At 53.5% G+C, this 16,486-nt stretch overlaps 3 protein-coding genes across 5 annotated transcripts in view; 2 read left to right on the top strand and 1 right to left on the bottom strand.

Moving 5' to 3' along the window:
• Positions 1-3,052, top strand: part of TRIP10 (thyroid hormone receptor interactor 10) — a 26,398-nt gene extending 23,346 nt beyond the window's left edge. Inside the window, exons 2-7 of the mRNA XM_044685173.1 lie at positions 73-237; positions 562-671; positions 1,054-1,186; positions 1,385-1,515; positions 1,815-1,936; positions 2,542-3,052. Coding sequence (XP_044541108.1) covers positions 73-237; positions 562-671; positions 1,054-1,186; positions 1,385-1,515; positions 1,815-1,936; positions 2,542-2,690 — 810 coding nt within the window. The 3' untranslated portion in view covers positions 2,691-3,052. The remainder of the gene's footprint in view (positions 1-72; positions 238-561; positions 672-1,053; positions 1,187-1,384; positions 1,516-1,814; positions 1,937-2,541) is intronic.
• An 89-nt stretch (positions 3,053-3,141) lies between these two features.
• SH2D3A (SH2 domain containing 3A) lies at positions 3,142-8,347 on the bottom strand. Its single transcript, XM_044685166.1, has 9 exons — positions 8,267-8,347; positions 7,474-7,874; positions 6,415-6,497; positions 5,655-6,286; positions 5,437-5,552; positions 4,695-4,869; positions 4,502-4,624; positions 4,124-4,298; positions 3,142-4,006 (listed from the first exon to the last, which is right to left on the bottom strand). Exons 1-9 carry the CDS (start codon positions 8,345-8,347, stop codon positions 3,846-3,848), a joined length of 1,947 nt encoding a protein of 648 aa, XP_044541101.1. The 3' UTR covers positions 3,142-3,845.
• A 3,686-nt stretch (positions 8,348-12,033) lies between these two features.
• The window catches only part of VAV1 (vav guanine nucleotide exchange factor 1), a 47,654-nt gene continuing 43,201 nt past the window's right edge, over positions 12,034-16,486 (top strand). For all 3 annotated transcript variants that reach the window (XM_044658460.1, XM_044658459.1, XM_044658458.1), the window contains exon 1: positions 12,034-12,237. In XM_044658460.1, the coding sequence (XP_044514395.1) occupies positions 12,034-12,237 (204 nt within the window). The remainder of the gene's footprint in view (positions 12,238-16,486) is intronic.

Here is a 16,486-nt window from a genome sequence, read left to right as displayed (position 1 = left end):
TTGTGTGTCTGTCCATCCATCCCTGCTCTTGACCATCCCACCCCATCCCCCATCCCCTGCCCCTGCCTGTAGCTGCCCCCCCCACCCCTGTCCCCTCTGGGGGGCCCCCCTCCCTCGGCGTACGCCAATGGACCCCCATCCCCTCGCTTCGGCCGGGACCCCCTGGCCTTACTGAGTGAGATCAGTAAGTCAGTCAAGCCCCGGATAGCCTCCTTCCGCAGCCTCCGAAGTCGAGGGGTAAGTGGGCCCTTGCCCCGGGGAGGGGCCTCGGGGTGCTGAGGCAGTGACCCCCTACTGGCAAGGGGAGGAGTGGGTCAAGACTGACTGGGTGCCAGGCAGTTCCACCCCTGATCACCTTCCTCCTCTCCCTTTCACCCCCTCTTCCCACTTAGGGTCTCATTAGGAGGGGTTAGGGGCTGGGGGGCAGGTACTCCCCCACCTGCCACCCGGCCTTGCTCCTTGGGCTGAGGCCTGGGGTCAGGGAAGGCTGGGGTGGGGGAGGACATCTCGGGATTCCTGAGGCCTGGGGAAGGCTGAAGCTCCCTCCGTCTCTCTCCTTAGACAGTGGCCACTGAGGATTTCAGCCACCTGCCCCCTGAGCAGCGAAGAAAAAAGTTGAAACAGCAATTGGAAGAACGAGGACGGGAGTTACAGAAGGAGATAGATCAGAGGTGAGCAGCGGGGCAAGTTTGGGGGTGTTGGGATCCCGGCTTTGGGCCTGGAAGGGCCCGTAGAGGCCACGGAGGCCAAACGTCCCATTTTCCAGAGGCTCCAGGCCCGGAGGCCCAGGTTAGGCCAGTAGCAGGCCCTGGTCCTTCCCATTCACCCAGCACCCACTTCCCTGGTGCAGGAGCCTTCGCTTTGGGCCCACATAAGAACTCGGGGCGGCGGGAGGGAAGCTGGGGCGGCCTCGGGGAAGGACGAGGACTCTTGTTGGGACCGTCTCACAGGAGAGCCCCGGTCTGGGCTGGACCCTCCTCCTGGTGGGGCTGTGGGGCTGCTGGAGAGGGGAGAGCGGGGCACACCCAGCAGCCTCCTTGGCCCGCGCTCTAGGGAGGCCCTCAAGAAGATGAAGGATGTTTACGAGAAGACGCCGCAGATGGGCGACCCCGCCAGCCTGGAGCCCCGCATCTCAGAGACCCTGGGCAACATCGAGCGGCTGAAGCTCGAGCTTCACAAGTACGAGGTGAGCCCCGTCGGCCCGGGGCCTGGCGGCCGGCCCGGCTGAGTCACCGGGCCGGGGGGAGGGGACGGCTCCAGCTGTTTCCCATCATGGCCTAGGCGAGCGGTGACCTTAGGAAACCTCCCTGCCTGCTTTGGGGGATGAGGCGGTAGGGGTACACGGCCAGCCGGACCCTCCCAACCGATGCTCTCCTGCTCCTAGACGTGGCTGGCCGAGGCGGAGAACAGAGTTCTGGGGAACCGAGGGGACAGCCTGGGGCGGCACGGCCGTCCCCCCGAGCCCCCGGCTGTGGCTCCCCCAGACACAAACAACTGTTCTTCTGACAAGGAGAGGTGAGGGGCTGGGGCCTGCTGGGATGGAGTATGTGTGTGGGGTGACAGCTAATGTGTTGGAGGGGGCAATTAAGAAAGGGTGGGGGGCTGGGGAAAAAGGGAGAGGGACAGACAGACAGACACGGGCCCTGGGCAGATGGGCAGGGAGGCAGGAGTAGAGGCCGGAGTGGGGGTAGGCCACGGCGGGCAGAGGGAAGGCCGTGGTGGAGCTGGCCTCGTGGAGGGGCTTGGGGGGGTCGCTGGGGGTGGGGTTGGCTGGGGGCTTCTGAGATGTTCACTTCTGACTGGCCTGTCCCCAGCCCGGAGGCTCCCCCCTCGGACGAGGGGACGGACACGTCCATCTACACAGAGTTTGAGGAGGACTTCGAGGAGGAGCCCGCCTTCCCCATTGGTCACTGCGTCGCTGTCTACCAGTTTGAAGGTGAGAATAGGCCTCGCCCTACAGAAAACCCCAGCACATCAGGGCCTCTTCTCGACTTGATGGGGGGCCCCAGGCTCCTTGGTAGACCAGCCTCATGCATTTTCATTAAGGCTCAGATCGCGTGGCCGCTGGTATGGAGGGAGTCCTGGCTTTGGACTCCTGTACCTGGTTTAGACTCTGGACTGCCATTTGGTATGGGTGACCCTGAGCAAGTACTTTCCAGGCTTTTGTCTATTTTTTTAGTACTCTCACCTTCCATCTTAATAGTCACTACTGTGTATTGGTTCAAAGACAGAAAAGTGGTAAGGGCTAGACAATAGGGGTTAAAGGACTTGCCCAGGGTCACACAACTAGGGAGTATGAGGCCAGATTCGAACCTAGGTCTCTAGGTCTGGCTCTCCATCTACTACCCAGCTGCCCTGCCTCATTAAAAACAAACAAGCAAAAAACCTCTTAAGATCCCTTTCAGCTCCAAATTCTGTGACCCTCTGGCCTGCGTGAGTCAGTATTAGCATAGGGTGCATCCGAGAGTGTCTGGAGGTGGGGGGTGGGAGTCCTGGCCCCCCTCCTCAGTCTTACTTCTGTGTTCCCATTACCCACATCAGGGTCCAGTGAGGGCACCATCTCCATGGATGAAGGCGAGGATCTGTGCCTAATGGAGGAGGACAAAGGCGATGGGTGGACGAGGGTCCGGCGGAAACAGGGAGGTGAGGGCTACGTGCCCACCTCCTACCTCCGAGTTACACCCAGCTGAGCCCCTTTGCCATCCCTGGGGCAGGTGGATCCCTGAATGGGGAGTCTGCCCTGCCCCCTTCTTTCCTCCTAGGGCCTGGCTGCTTTAGGACCCTGCCCAGGGGGCCGGGAGTGGGGCTGGGCCTGGCTGCCCCTCACTCCACACCATATATGCACTTTATTTCTGGGGTGGCCTGGGCTTCTGCTCCCCACATGCTCCTCAGCCCAGAGTTCTAGCTGGGGCCCGTGTAAGCTCCGCCACTGGGCCCAGCCCCATTGTGCCTCCTACACTCGATGTAAATACTTGTGCTCTGGCAAGTGCAGTTTTTTTTTTAAAAACAACAAAACAAAAACTTGTATAAATGGACTGTGTGTGGCCCCTGACTCGGAGCTTTATTTAGGACGTGGGTGGGAGGCCTGTGTCACCGGACCCTTGCCCAGGGACCTCACCCACCTGTTGGGGGTGAGGCAGGGCCTACCCTGGCACTAGGAGGAATCCTGGAGGAGGAGGTGGCCGTCACAAAGGCCTCCTCTGTCCCTTCCAGCTCCCCGCGGATCTGGCCCCGGAATGCAGCCTCAGGCTGCCCCATCTGCACCTTTTGGCCACTCCTTTTTGGGGACTGAAACAGACTTGGGGAGAAGCTGGCCAGTGTCTCCACTGCTCCGACCCCTGTGTTGGAAGATGGAGGGGATGATGGGTGACTTGTGGGGAGGCCTATGGGAGGTTCCCACCTCCTGAATAAAGGAGCTTATCCCAGAGGGGTGGCAGGAGGAGGCAGACGTCCTAGCCATAGCCAGTTCCCAGGGCAGGGCTGGGAAGATGCTGCAAGAGCAGCGGATTTCAGCGTCTATGAGGTAGTGAGGGGCCTCCTTGGCTCTGGAGGCCCACGGCACGTCCTGGTCCCAGCAAAGGCGAGGAGGCAGAAGGAGTGGGCAGGAGGGCTCCGCTGCGCCTGCCTCCTGCTTCGGGCTGTCGCTTCTCTAGAGGGGGGCAGCGGGGCAAGGTCAGAACTCTTCTGGGCCGGCCGGCACTGTGGTAGGAGTCAGCCTGGGGCCGGGGTGCAGACCCTGCCCTGCGCCTTCCCTCCGCCCCAGAGTCACACCCCTGGGAGGCTCGGGGCCAGAGGGGGGGGGCAGTTCTGGCCAGCCGACGTGACCTGTCCCAGCTTGGGGGACCTCAGCTCTCAGGCTCCAGCTTCCAGGAGAGCGCGTTGAGGACAAGGTGGAACTTCTTGTGACGTTCTGCCTGGCCGGCTCCGGCCCCTCGGCTGCCCCAGAGGAGTCTCAGTGCAAATTCCGTTTGGAAGGCTTCGCAGAGTTCTGGGGTGGGCTGGAAACGGGGGTGGGGGGAGGGAAAAGAGCCCAGGGTGAGGCCGAGAGATTGGGGTGGGGAGGCGGGGGACGAAGAGAGAAGGGAGGGGTGAGTCCTTTGGGGGTGGGCAGGACAGAGCTCACCCTTGAGTCTGGTCCTGGCTGCCTCTCGGTAGTGGGAGGCGTTGCTGGCCATGGTCCGGGCTCCCTGCAGCGTCCGAAGCAGCCGCTCGCAGCTCTCCTCGTGGGACCCCCACAGCTGGGCCCCCTCTAGCAGCTGGGTCACGGGCATTATGTAAGGCAGGGCCACCTCCCCCGGCTGGCCAATTTCTGTGATGAGAGGAAGAGCTCTACTGGAGCCTGCTGGGTTTAGATCCCAGCTCCGGCATGGACTAACTCCAGGACCTTCGGCAAGTCACTCGGTTACCCCATCTGTACAATGAGGGATTAGAGGACTCGGCTCCCCTGCTTCCAGGTCTAAAATGCCACCGTCCCTCCCCTGGCTGCTGGGCAAAGGCGAGCCTCCCACTTACCAGCCCCTTCATCCAGGGCTCGGACAAAGGGCTTCAGCTCCTTCTCGAAGGCCAGCGCGGCCTCTGTGTGGTTCTGCCGGAGGAGGCGCCACGTTCTTTCTAGGCGGGTGATCTGGGGAGAGCCGGCATGCTTAGCCCCGAACCGATGGGAGCCCAGGTCCCTTCCCCATTCTTCACCTTACCTGAGGGAGCTGCAAGGCAGTCATCACCGATGAAAGAGCAAACAGGTCTGCACCTCCAGGAGCTCGAAGGGCCAGTGCCAGCTGGATGAGGCCGAGCAAGGTGGCCACTCGTTCTGCCACTGGCCCGGAGCATCCCACCACAGCTATGGCTGCAGCCAGGGCCAAGGCCTCATGCCTGGGGGAGTTTTGGGGGGTCAGTGAGAAGATAAGGGGGTTGGAGATACGGAGGAAGGATGTGGAAAGTCTAGGAATCGGACTTGGGGAGTTTGAGAAGCAATGAGGTTAAAGGTTTTAGGGGGAATAGGTGGAGGAGATTAGGGGGTGGGGGAAGACACAGGCAGGGAGTTGAAAGGGAATTTGGGAAGGTGCCAAGGTTTTGATGGCAGAACCATAATTAGCAACAGGACCCGTGGGGTACTCCAATGTATGTGTAAAGTCACAATTATAAAATAAAGCCCACGTGTTACTGATGGCTTGTTTTTTGCAGAGCTTCCTATTTTACCTACATCTTGCCAAGAGCCTTTCCACACTTCAATTTTTTCCCCTGTGTTGAAAGGCTAGTGCTATTAGTACCCCCTTTAAATGTTAGCATTCTGGGGCAAAAGCCTTATTGCCTCAGCTTTCTGTCCCTAGCACAGGAGGGAAGGATTACTTTTTGAGGCTCGTGAGGGTGGCAAGGTTATCCTGTGATGTTCCCCTGGGGGAGATAGGGGCAGGGTTAGGGCTAGAACATGGGGTTCACCTCTCCAACAGGTTAAGCCGAAGTTGATGACCATGAGGCAGAGTGAGGAGCTCCAGACCCGAATGGACGCCCATTGCCTGGCGCTGAGCCCGTGTCACCCCCAGAACCTGGGCCGCCTGGGAGGAGAGGGGTGGTGAGCCCAGGGAAAGCTGCCTTTGGATCACCCAGCTCCCCGGGGTATCCTGGCTGTGATGCTGCCAGGTTCTGGGCCTGCTGACCTGGCAGTCAGTCAGAAGCAGGTGTTGGGCGACAGTGCCCACATCATGTTGCAGGAACAGGGCACGAAGGGTCCTCAGGGTGCTGGGCTCCAAGGGCCGGTTCTCAGGGCCCAGCAAGCAGGAAGAGAAGGCTTGGGGCTGAAGAGCAGGGGTAGCTCCTCCTTGGGGCTTCACGAAATCTTCCGCCTCTTCTTGATCCCACTCCTCCCACCAAGGGGCCTCCTGTGGACCTTCTTTGTTGTTGAGGTGTCCATTCTGCCCCTCTCTGTGCATAGTTTCTTCCCCAGGCCAGGTCTCTGTCTTGTACTTGGTCTCCTGTCTGTCCCTGGGCCTCTGTCTGGTCTCCTCCCTGGTCCCAGGTTTCTCATCATGACCTCCCTTCCTTTGGAACTGGAGGATCTCCTGGGGCAACAGCTCACAGGAGGTGGGAGTCCCAGGACACTCTGGCAACATTATAGAGGGTGCACGTGGAGGTTTGGGTGGCACCTTGGGATGCAGCTGCCCATCTGAGCCCCAAAGGGGGGTACCTGTACTCAGTTCCTGTGCCTTACGCAGTACAGGGTCACTGCCAGTACGGAAAAGGGGGGAAGCAGGAGGCACCACTTTGGCCACCTGGGGGTCATCTGGTGAACCTGAGAGACAGAGAGATAACAAGGGGACAGACTTAGGGGTTTGAGACAAGGCAGAGATGGAGAAGAAGCAAGAAGGGCACAGAAAGAAGAAAGACCGCAGTCCAGATTCTCCAAGTTCCCCAACTCACCTGGTCCTTTGGTCCCCTTAGGAAGGCCTCCCTTGTGACTCAAGGTGTCTAGGGTGGGTTGGCTACCACTGAGCTCCTTGGTCCTAGTGGCCAATTAAGAAACATTAATAACATGTCATTTTGCCCAGGGAATCATGCCAAGTAGAGACAAAGTCCTTGCCCTCAAAGAACTTAAATTCTTTTTTTTTTTTTTAAACCCTTAACTTCTGTGTATTGGCTCCAAGGCAGAAGAGTGGTAAGGGTGGGCAATGGGGGTCAAGTGACTTGCCCAGGGTCACACAGCTGGGAAGTATCTGAGGCCGGATTTGAACCTAGGACCTCCCCTCTCTAGGCCTGGCTCTCAATCCACTGAGCTACCCAGCCGCCCCCAAGAACTTAAATTCTATTGAAGGGTGGGGGTGCACAGATAAGTAAATGCCAGATATACAAAGTAATTTGGTGTTAGAGGAGACTTCCATTAAAGCTGGGAGATCAGGAAAGGCCTCCCCTACTTGAGATGAGCTTTAAAGAGAACCAGGGAATATACAAGGTACAGGTGGGAAGGGAATATATTTCAAGACTGAGGAGAGCTGGGTAAGGCAAGGACATGGAAGTGGGAGATGGGAACATGAAACAGGGTTTGCCTTCTCTCTGTCTCTGCCTCTGGAGGCAGGGAGCCCCCAGGCCCATTCCCCTCCCTTTGGGTCTGTCCATACGAATGTTAGCAGCTCACATTTCTGTGGCTCATTAAGAGTTATAATGCCCCACAATTCCATGGGCAGACAGTACAAAACATCAATCTCTTGACTCAGTCCAGGGCACCATCTCCCATACCCTGCTGCCCTGTATCTCTTCCTCCCATTCTGTTCCCCCTCTCCTTCCCTGCTGGGTGGAGGGGATACTGATCCCCAAGCTTGTCTCTTTAAGAGCTGCCAAGCCCTACATCAAGAATGGAGATCCCTCTTCTTTTTCAAGGGCTCTTCAAGCAATGGCCAACATGAAGAGAAGGGGACAAATGCCATTACTAAGGCTCTTCCAACCCTTCTAAGCCTTGGCCCCAGTATCACTATCTTCCCATACCTGAGCAGCCCCTTATGGACTTGGCGAGTACCATCACTGCAGCCATCCCCACTCAGGCTCCGCCGGTGTCGGGGCTTTCCAGAGGGCGTAGGACGTGGAGGTCCGTGGCGGGCTATAGGGCGAGAAGCCACAGCCCCTGAGGCCTGGGTTAATGGGCGCTTCGTAGCCACATAACACTTTACCAGGGCAGGCAGGCTGGGGAAACGCTCATCCTCCAGCTGGAAGAGGGCACAAGAGGGCCTTCCAGGCCGTGGGCGCAGCTGGATGCGCACCACATCAAAGTGGAGGGGCTGACCACCCCAGCAGCAGGACAGCACCAGGGGGCTTGAGTCCGAGAATAAGGTGGAAGGGGAGGCCCACACCAGGAAGTCCCCATCCATCAGCAGCAGGGCCTCTGCCTCCTAGGAATGGGAAAGGCAAAATTGGCAGGGGCCTGAAGCTCAGAACTTAGCATCCTAGGGGGGGTCAGGCTCAATGGTGGCTGGGTGGCTCCATGATGGGTGGGAAAGAAGGCAAGGATGGCAATGACTAGAAGTCCAGAGAGGCTGGAGTGAATGGGCTAGGGGTTCCTGTTTTTTAAAAAGGGGGAGCAGAGTAGAGGAATGGGGCATTGGAAGGTCATTTTCCTTCCTGAAATTCAGGAGGGAGAGGAGACCTCAAGTTGGAGGCCAGATGTCTGGTGAAAACTTGTAGCCCAAGACTGGCTTTCCTAAGGAACACTTGGGAGGCTAAGCCTGAACACTGGGTACCAAGAATAGGAAGGCATTTCCACCAGGGGGTGCTCTGGGGTTACCTTTTGGGACAGCCCTCCATGGTACCAGGTCTGGTCAACCAACTGTTTATCAGGGTCCAGAGACTCGTCCACCTTTTCCATTGGCAACTCTTGGCCCCTACTTGGAAAACAGAGAGTAGGGGATGGGGAATCATTGAGGGGGACATCATCTGGATTGGAGCCAAGGGACCTAGATTCTACTGATGGCTCTGCCCCTGGCTGAATCACCTTGGACAAGTCCCTTCCCTTTTAAGAATCTCAGCCTTCATCTGTAAAAAGCCAGGTCATGCTAAGGGGGAAACACTAGCAGTAATCAAAATATCCTGGAGCTGGAAAGACGTTTAGAAAATAACAGTGCCACAGATATATAAAGTCCAAAGGTTTACAAAGTGATTTCCCTGCAACTGAGGCAGTAAGAGCATGGATGAGACCTTAGGATATAGGATGCCAGAATTGGAATGGGAATATGAGGATGGAGAAAATCAAATGCCAAAGCATAGAGGGACTTTAAGAGGTCTTAATCTTTTCTAGGGGCTAGGTGGGGCAGTGGATAGAGAGCCAAACTCTGAGTCAGGAAGACCAGAGTTCAAATTCAACCTCAGACAGGTACTAGCTGTGTGACCTTGGGCAAGTCACTTAACTTCTGCCTTGCTTCAGTTTCCTTAACTGTAAAATGGAAATAATACTTCTCAGAGCTGTGAGCCTTCAAAAAGAGGAGAGAGGGGGCAGCTGGGTAGCTCAGTGGATTGAGAGCCAGACCTAGAGAGGGGAGGTCCTAGGTTCAAATCCGGCCTCAGACACTTCCCAGCTGTGTGACCCTGGGCAAGTCACTTGATCCCCATAGTCCACCCTTACCACTCTTCCACCAAGGAGCCAATACACAGAAATTAAGGGTTTAAAAAATTTAAAAAAAAAAAAAAAAAAAAGAGGAGAGAGGAGTTGTAGTGGGCTTAATAAATGTGATTTCCTTCCTTCCTTATTTACCGAGGTTCGGATGGGGGATATTACTTGTCTCGGGTCACACAGTGAGTTATGCTGATTTCAGATAGAACTCAGGACTCAATTCCCAATCAAGTTGGAGAAGAGAATACAATTTGCAGGGAAGGAATGAGGGGAATGGCGGAAGGCGAGACGGTTTTCCTAGTATTTCTCCCGTGCCTGAGGAGTGGGGAGAATTCAGGACCTCAGGGCGTGGAGTTAGGGTTGTGGCTCTACCTGGGATTCCAGCGGCCTGAGTCAAAGGGGGTGGGGGTGGCCAGAAGCAGAAGGAAGTTCCGGGGACAGAAAAGGAGAAAGGGAGGCGATTCCAAGCCCTTTCTCCTAAACCAAGACCCCCAAACCTTGACATTCCCCCAAACCCTAACCTTCAGAAACAGCCAAGTGGCGGGAGATGAGGTGGAGGTAGAGGATTCTTCAGTGACTCGAGTGAGCTTGAGAAGGGGGTGTCTCCAGCCGTAGGTGTGGCCCGATCACCCCGACCCCGTTGATACCTGGTCGGAGGCTCTCAGCACTCCACCCCCCCACCTCAGCCCAGAACCATCCGAACTCACCCGGAGGGCTGCAAGTCAAGCGCGGCAGGTAGCTACCACTCCGAGACTCAGCCCCTCCCCGCCAAGCAGCTCCGGACCTAAGCTCCGGGGCGCACCTGGCCCGGCCCCGCCCCCTGCCCAGCATGGCCCCGCCCCCCGGAGAGCCCGGCTCCGGCGGCTGCCAGGAATCGCCTCGCCACGCCCCCTCAATTTCCTCCAAAGAGTGAGCGTCCTAGGAGGGGCGGGACCGTGGGCGGGGCCAGCTAGAGTCAGCCTGCCGCGCTACCGCCCCACTGCCTCTTGGGCACTGAAGGTTTTTTCTGGGCAGTGGCTGAAGGCTTGCGTCAGGGAATGGATCTCAGTGAATGCCTTTACTTCTCCAAAGGGGTGGTGGGCTGGGTCACCGACGAGCTGCGTGGTGAGGCGGAATGAGCACCCGATTTAAAATCAGAAAATGTGGGCTTCATTTCGACTCCTCCTCTGTGCGGGCTAGAAAAAGTTGTTTCATCAATCCGTTCATTAGAAGTACTTATTGAGGGGGAAGTTTGGTGGTTCAGTGGATGGAGATCGAGGCCTAGAGAGGGCAGATCCTGGGTTCAAATTCAGACACTTTCTAGCTGTATGACCCTGAGCAAGTCACTTAACCCCCATTGCCTAGTCCTTACCACTTTTCTGTCTTGGAACCAGTACTTAGTATTGATTCTAAGATGATAGGTAAGGGTTTAAAAAAAAAAAAGAAATATTAAATCCCTGCTATGTGTCAGGCACTGTGCCTTGAAGATGCAAAGAGAAAAGGGAAACTTCCTCAGTCTCAGTTTCCATATCTGTAAATGAAGGGATTGGACATGATTTTTTTTTTTTTTAACCCTCACTGTGTATTGGTTCCAAGGCAGAAGAGTAGTAAGGACTAGGTAAAGGGGGTTAAGTGTCTTGCCCAAGGTCACACAGCTAGGAAGTGTTTAAGGCTGGATTTGAACCCAGGATCTCCTATTTCTAAATCTACTGAGCTACCTAACTGGACATGATTTCTAACATCTTTTCAGCTCCAAATCCTATGATGTTTTTATTCTCACGGAGGTGGGTTGTGTTTTCATTCCCTTATCTCTGTTCTCTCTTTAAAGAAAAAACAAAACCAATTTATCTTCTGTCAGACTTGAAACTATCAGTTCCAAGGCAGAAGAGTGGTAGTAGCTGGGCAATGGGGGTTAAGTGACTTGCCCAGGGTCTCACATCTAGGAAGTGTCTGAGACTCATCTCGAACCCCGTTCCCTCTTCCAGACTCCCTGCCCTGCCTACCTCTCCATCCACCCAGCCACTTCCTCACCTTTGTCTCTTTCAACTCTACAGTCTCTACCTAAACCAGGTATCTCCGAGGCTGTTTTCATATTTGCATAGATTTGCAAATATTTGCTATCATGCTCCAATACGGGAGGGAGGAGGAAGGGGCGGACCACGAAGTTAAGGCTTCCTTTCTTCTAGTAAAAAGATATGGAAATGAATAGACACCACTGGAGAGGGTCAGTGTTAAATCCCCTCCAACAGCCCCTCTCCTAGGCTGTGTTCCCCATGGGTCTTGGTCCATCTCAAACCCCACAAGGTATGATAGAGAGGGGGAAGAGGCTGGTACTCCCAGCTCCACTCTTCCCAACCCCAGTATCCTCTCGTTCCTCAGTCCTGGGGTCTTGGGGGGGGGGGAAGGGGACCTCTCTGTAGCTTTTTAAGGAGGACTCTTTAGGAGACCACCTGAATCATTTCCCCTGACTGAACTGAACTTCAGAACCTCAGAGCATCTCCGAGTGGTCCTGACACACAGGAAGACAATCAGAAGAGAACCAGGAAGGTTCTTCCATATCAATCATATGAATAAAGGAGGCAATGGAGTCTGGGAGAAAAGAGGCTTGGGTGAGATCCCATAGCACAGGGGCAGAACAAAGGCTGAGCCCCAGACCTCCCAGCATCCGTGGCCATTTCCATTTTCCCAGACTTCTTTTTTAGTGTCAAGGCTTCCTGGAGAAGGCAGGCCTGGAACTAGGCCTTGAAGGGTAGGAGATGGGGTGACCAGGTGCTCAGGGCTCTTCTTCCTCCTCCTTCTCAGAGGGAGCCTCCCCCCCTTCCTACTCCTGGGGCCCCTCCTCCAGAGTTAACATCTTTGTAACTGGCAAAGAAGAGGAAGTGGTAATTCAGGCGTCAGAGAGTAAGTGTCTGCTGCTCTGGCAGGCTGGGCCTTGGGGTCTCTTGGGGTCAGGTTGGGGGGCCACCATGGAGTTATGGCGCCAGTGTGCCCACTGGCTTATTCAGTGCCGGGTGCTGCCCCCCAACCACCGGGTGACATGGGATGGGGCCCAGGTCTGTGAGCTTGCTCAGGCCCTCCGAGATGGCGTCCTCCTCTGTCAGTTGCTTAACAACCTCCGGCCCCATGCAGTCAATCTTCGGGAGATCAACCTGCGCCCCCAAATGTCCCAGGTGAGTCCTGACCGCTGTGCCAGCACGAAAGAACCCAAGGATTCAGGACAGAGAGGGCTGGGGACTCAGAGATGCTAGGCTGGTATCCTGGGCTGGGTCACTGGCTCAGAAACTTCACTGATCTGGCAAGGCTTGGGAATGCCCTCCTCAGCATCCTCGTCCCAGCCAGGGTTCATGTATCAGGCTGAGGGGGCTGTGGGCCTAAAGTCCCTTCCTTCTGTGGCAATTGGTCAGCCCCACTCAGGGCTGGAGGCCCCAGGTCTGGGGGTAGAGCTTTTGGAATGGGGAGAGGCACCTAGAGGTTTGGTTGGTATTGTTTAAGAGTACTGAAGCCTCCATAGAAGGTAGAAGATGTGGAGGATGAGATGGAAATACTTCTGGGATGTGTTGGGGGAAGTTTTAGAGGGAAGGGACCCCAGGGAGAGGGAGGGTGGCAGAAAGTATTCCATATTGTTGGATTTGGAATCAGAAGTCCTGAGTTCAAATCCCTGCTCTGCCATTGACTAATTGTAGGACCTTGTCCAAGACATTTCTCCTCTTTGGGTCTCAGTTCTCACCTGTGAGGTATTAAATGGCCTGCAAAGTCCCTTCCATTTCTGAATCCTATTAGAACACCTAACTTATGGAGTTTGGAACCCCATAGGGGATTCTGGGAGGAGGCACATGGGGTTGAAGCCCCCATGGTTAAGGTTAGAGGAACCGAGGTGGGAGACGGGGGAGGGGGTGTTGAACCCCTCTTGGCCAGTGGGAGACAACCTAGGAGGCTGCAGCTCCCCCTCCTTGCAGGGCCCATGCTGGACTCTTCTCAGCTGGTTCCATGGTGGCTAGCTTCCTCAGGGCCCTTGTCCCAGGATGCCTGCCAACCCTGGCCCTATTCCTACCCGCGCATATAATCCCCTAGAAATCCCCCTGCAGTCTGCCTGCCAGCCTTCCCAGCTCAGGTGACTGGTCTTAGGCCCAGGAAGGAGGTCATTGCATCCCCAGCACCCTAGCTTGGTGAGGTGAGCAGGTTCCACTTTAGCTGTTCCCACAAGGCTCTCTCTGTTTCTATCTCCCTTTTCCCAGACTGCTCCTGACTCTTCCTTCTTCCCCTTTTCCCTCCCACAATGTCTTCCTGTTCTAGCCTCTAGAAGGCTCTTAATTTAAGGAAGGACCTTCTTGGGTTGAAGGGGTCAGACATGCCTGGTTTGCTTTGCCTCTTCTTGGCCTCCAGGAACGGAGGCTGGGAGCTTGGACACCTGGGTTTTCTTATGAGTTCTTAGCCTTCAGGTTGAGGCCTAACGATCTGGGGTTCTTAAGCTATCTACTGTATCTGGAGGGTCTTTGGGGCTAGTGAGTAGAACTGAGAATCCCCAAAAGCAGTGGGCAAAGTGCAAAGAGACAGGTAGGTTTGGTCTCAGGAAAACATTTTCTGACAATTAGAACTGTGCCAGAGTAGAAAGAGGTAATGGCTTCCTTCTCCTTGGAGCTCTTCAAATGGAGCCTGGACCACCACTGTTTATTATAATGGGGATCCCTTTTGTTTATGGTTGGGTCAATTGGGCAAGGGAGGTCACTTCTAATTCTCAGATTCTGGGATTCTGGAAGCCCCCTTCCCCTCCTCCCCATGGCCCTTGAGCTCCTTCCTCTTTGGGGCTTTTCTGAGGACCCTCTTCCTTCCTCGTGAGGGCCAGTGGGGGGGTGGTGGTGGTCTGACTCCTCAAGGCAGGGCGGATAGTCCCCAGAAATGGGGAGGAGGAACTAGAGGAGGTCGAAGCAAAAAGACACGGCCCTGTCAGAGGGTGGAAATTTGGCCAGGCCTTATCCTCCGTTCTCCCGACCTCTAAAGGGGTGGAGTGGGGAGGAGCACACAGGAAGAGAGGTTAGAATGGTCCTCCTTGTACAGACTAGTGGTAGCAGGAAAGGCAATGTTGAGGGAGTAATCTGGACGGCTTCCTGGAGAAGGTGAAGAGCTGGGTTGAGTGAAAAGGGGAAGTGAATGATCAGAGAGAGTGAGACTAGAGAGGAGCCTTGGGGTCGATGGGGTTTTCCCAGGGTTGGTACTGGGTTAGTCTGGGAGGGGGCAGTCACCAGTTCCTCTGTCCTTCCTCTTCCTTCTCTTCCTCCTCCTTCGGCCTCTGCCCTAGTCTGGCCCTGGACACTTTGGCCCCAGGAAACAGGGAACCCTGAAAAGACCCATAGGTTCTGGCCCAGCGGGCCTGGATTGAAATTTTGAATTCTGCCCCTTAGTACCTGTGTGACCCTGGGCAAATGTTTCCCCCTCTCGGGGTCTTTTTTGGAAAGAGAGGGGGTTGTTTTAGTGGGTTCCTCAAGGCCCTTCCGGTTCCCCCTCCCAATTTTGGGGGTGGGGGAGTACCCGAGGTGGGGGTCGCCTCTTCCCTTCTCCTTTCTCATTCCCCCACCCCCAGGGCCCTGGACTAGGTGTGCAGAGGGATGCTTGCTGGCTGCTGCTGATTTGCATTCCTTTGCACATCATTTGCATTCAGCTCCTTTTGTCCCAGCCCTGGTGGGAAAGAACTGCTTTTCTGCTTCCAACCCTCCTACTCTTCTGGTCTGGCTTTGGGGACCCGGATCCAGTATGGAAGAAGATGGGGGAGTCCAGATGCTTGAGCCAAACCAAGCAGAAATTCAGGGCTGGAAGAGACCACCTTGTTCAACTCTTCCATTTTACATAGAAGGGAACTGGGGCTTAGACAGGGAAGTGATTCCACCCAAAGGACAGTAAATAGTGGAGTTGGGATTCGAACTTGGGTCCTGTCTCCAAGTCTGGGAACACGCTCCCTTCCCACAGTACCTCTTACTTAGGAGATCTCTTGGGTACCGTTGGCGAGACCAAGACCTTTTAAAAAACAACAAAACGATACCCTATCTTCTGTTTTAGAATTGACGCTGAGGGTGGGTCCAAGGCAGAAGAGAGGTAAGGGCTAGGAAACTGGGGTTGAGTGACTTGCCCAGGGTCACACAGCTAGGAAGTATCTGAGGTCAAGTTTGAACCCAGGACTTCCTGACTTCAGGCCTGGCCCTCTAGCCACTGAGCCTCCTTGTTTGTCCTTCAGCTAAGACCTTCTTTATCATGTCCTGGGCAGGGATTCTGCAGGGGCAGGATGGAGAACTGGCATCTCCCCTTGGCTTTCCCAGTTACTCTTGGCTTGGGAAGGGGAAGGATCCTCAGGAGAGACCCATGCAGTTAAGTCTATGGTAGAGGGACTCAGAGGAGGCAGAGCTCAGTGGGGACTAAACAGGGCCCTGAAAGTTTTCCTGGAACAACGCTGTCAAATGTGGTCTCTTGTGGACCTTAGGAAGGCCACTGTCTGCCTGATACAGGTGGCTAGATGGTTCAGTGGCTAGGGTCCAGGGACTCTAGTCCCAGAGACCTGAGTTCAAATCCCACTTCAGATAGGGGCAGTGTGAACCTGGCCATGTTGCTTTAACCTCTGTGCCTCAGTAATAGAGATAAAGAAATAATAATAATAATAATTGCATAAAGATTCTTATTTATAGAATATATTATACACATAAAGTATATATAATGATATATAAAGAATATAAATAATATTATGAATATTATTATATGATTATATATTATACCTATAAATTACCTATAATTCTATAGGAAGAATATAAAATAAGTAATACTATAAATATTATGTTATAATTATATAATATACCTATAAGTCACCTATCATTCTATATAAAGAATATAAAAAGTAATAATACAAATATTATTATTGTATAATTATATATTATACCTATAAATCACCTATCATTCTATATAAAGAACATAAAATAAGTAATACTATAAATATTATTATATAATTATATATTATACCCATAAATTACCTATAATTCTATAGGAAGAATATAAAATAAGTAATACTATAAGTATTATTATTATATAATTATATAATATACCTATAAATTGCCTAGAATTCTATATAAAGAATATAAAATAAGTAATAATACAAATATTATTATATAATTATATAGTATACCTATAAACTGCCTATCGTTCTATATAAAGAATATAAAATGATTAATACCATAAATATTATTATTATATAATTATATATTATACCTATAAACTGCCTATCGTTCTATATAAAGAATATAAAATAAGTAATACCGTAAATATTATTATTATATAATTATATATTATACCTATAAACTGCCTATCGTTCTATATAAAGAATATAAAATAAGTAATACCATAAATATTATTATTATATAATTATATATTATACCTATAAAC

Source organism: Gracilinanus agilis, chromosome 1 (assembly GCF_016433145.1).
Source record: "Gracilinanus agilis isolate LMUSP501 chromosome 1, AgileGrace, whole genome shotgun sequence".
In the NCBI taxonomy this organism is placed as follows: Eukaryota; Metazoa; Chordata; class Mammalia; order Didelphimorphia; family Didelphidae; genus Gracilinanus; species Gracilinanus agilis.
Note: the sequence above shows the minus strand (reverse complement) of the source record. Positions and strands in the feature narration are given on the sequence as shown.

Excerpts from the sequence above, each read along its gene's own strand:
- SH2D3A (XM_044685166.1), bottom strand. The coding sequence starts at position 8,347 with ATGGAAAAGGTGGACGAGTCTCTGGACCCTGATAAACAGTTGGTTGAC. Across the intron at positions 4,625-4,694 it reads CTGCCTTGCAGCTCCCTCAG|ATCACCCGCCTAGAAAGAAC; the intron begins GTAAGGTGAAGA and ends GGCTCTCCCCAG. Across the intron at positions 4,299-4,501 it reads AAGGGGCTGGTAAGTGGGAG|CCGGGGGAGGTGGCCCTGCC; the intron begins GCTCGCCTTTGC and ends GAAATTGGCCAG.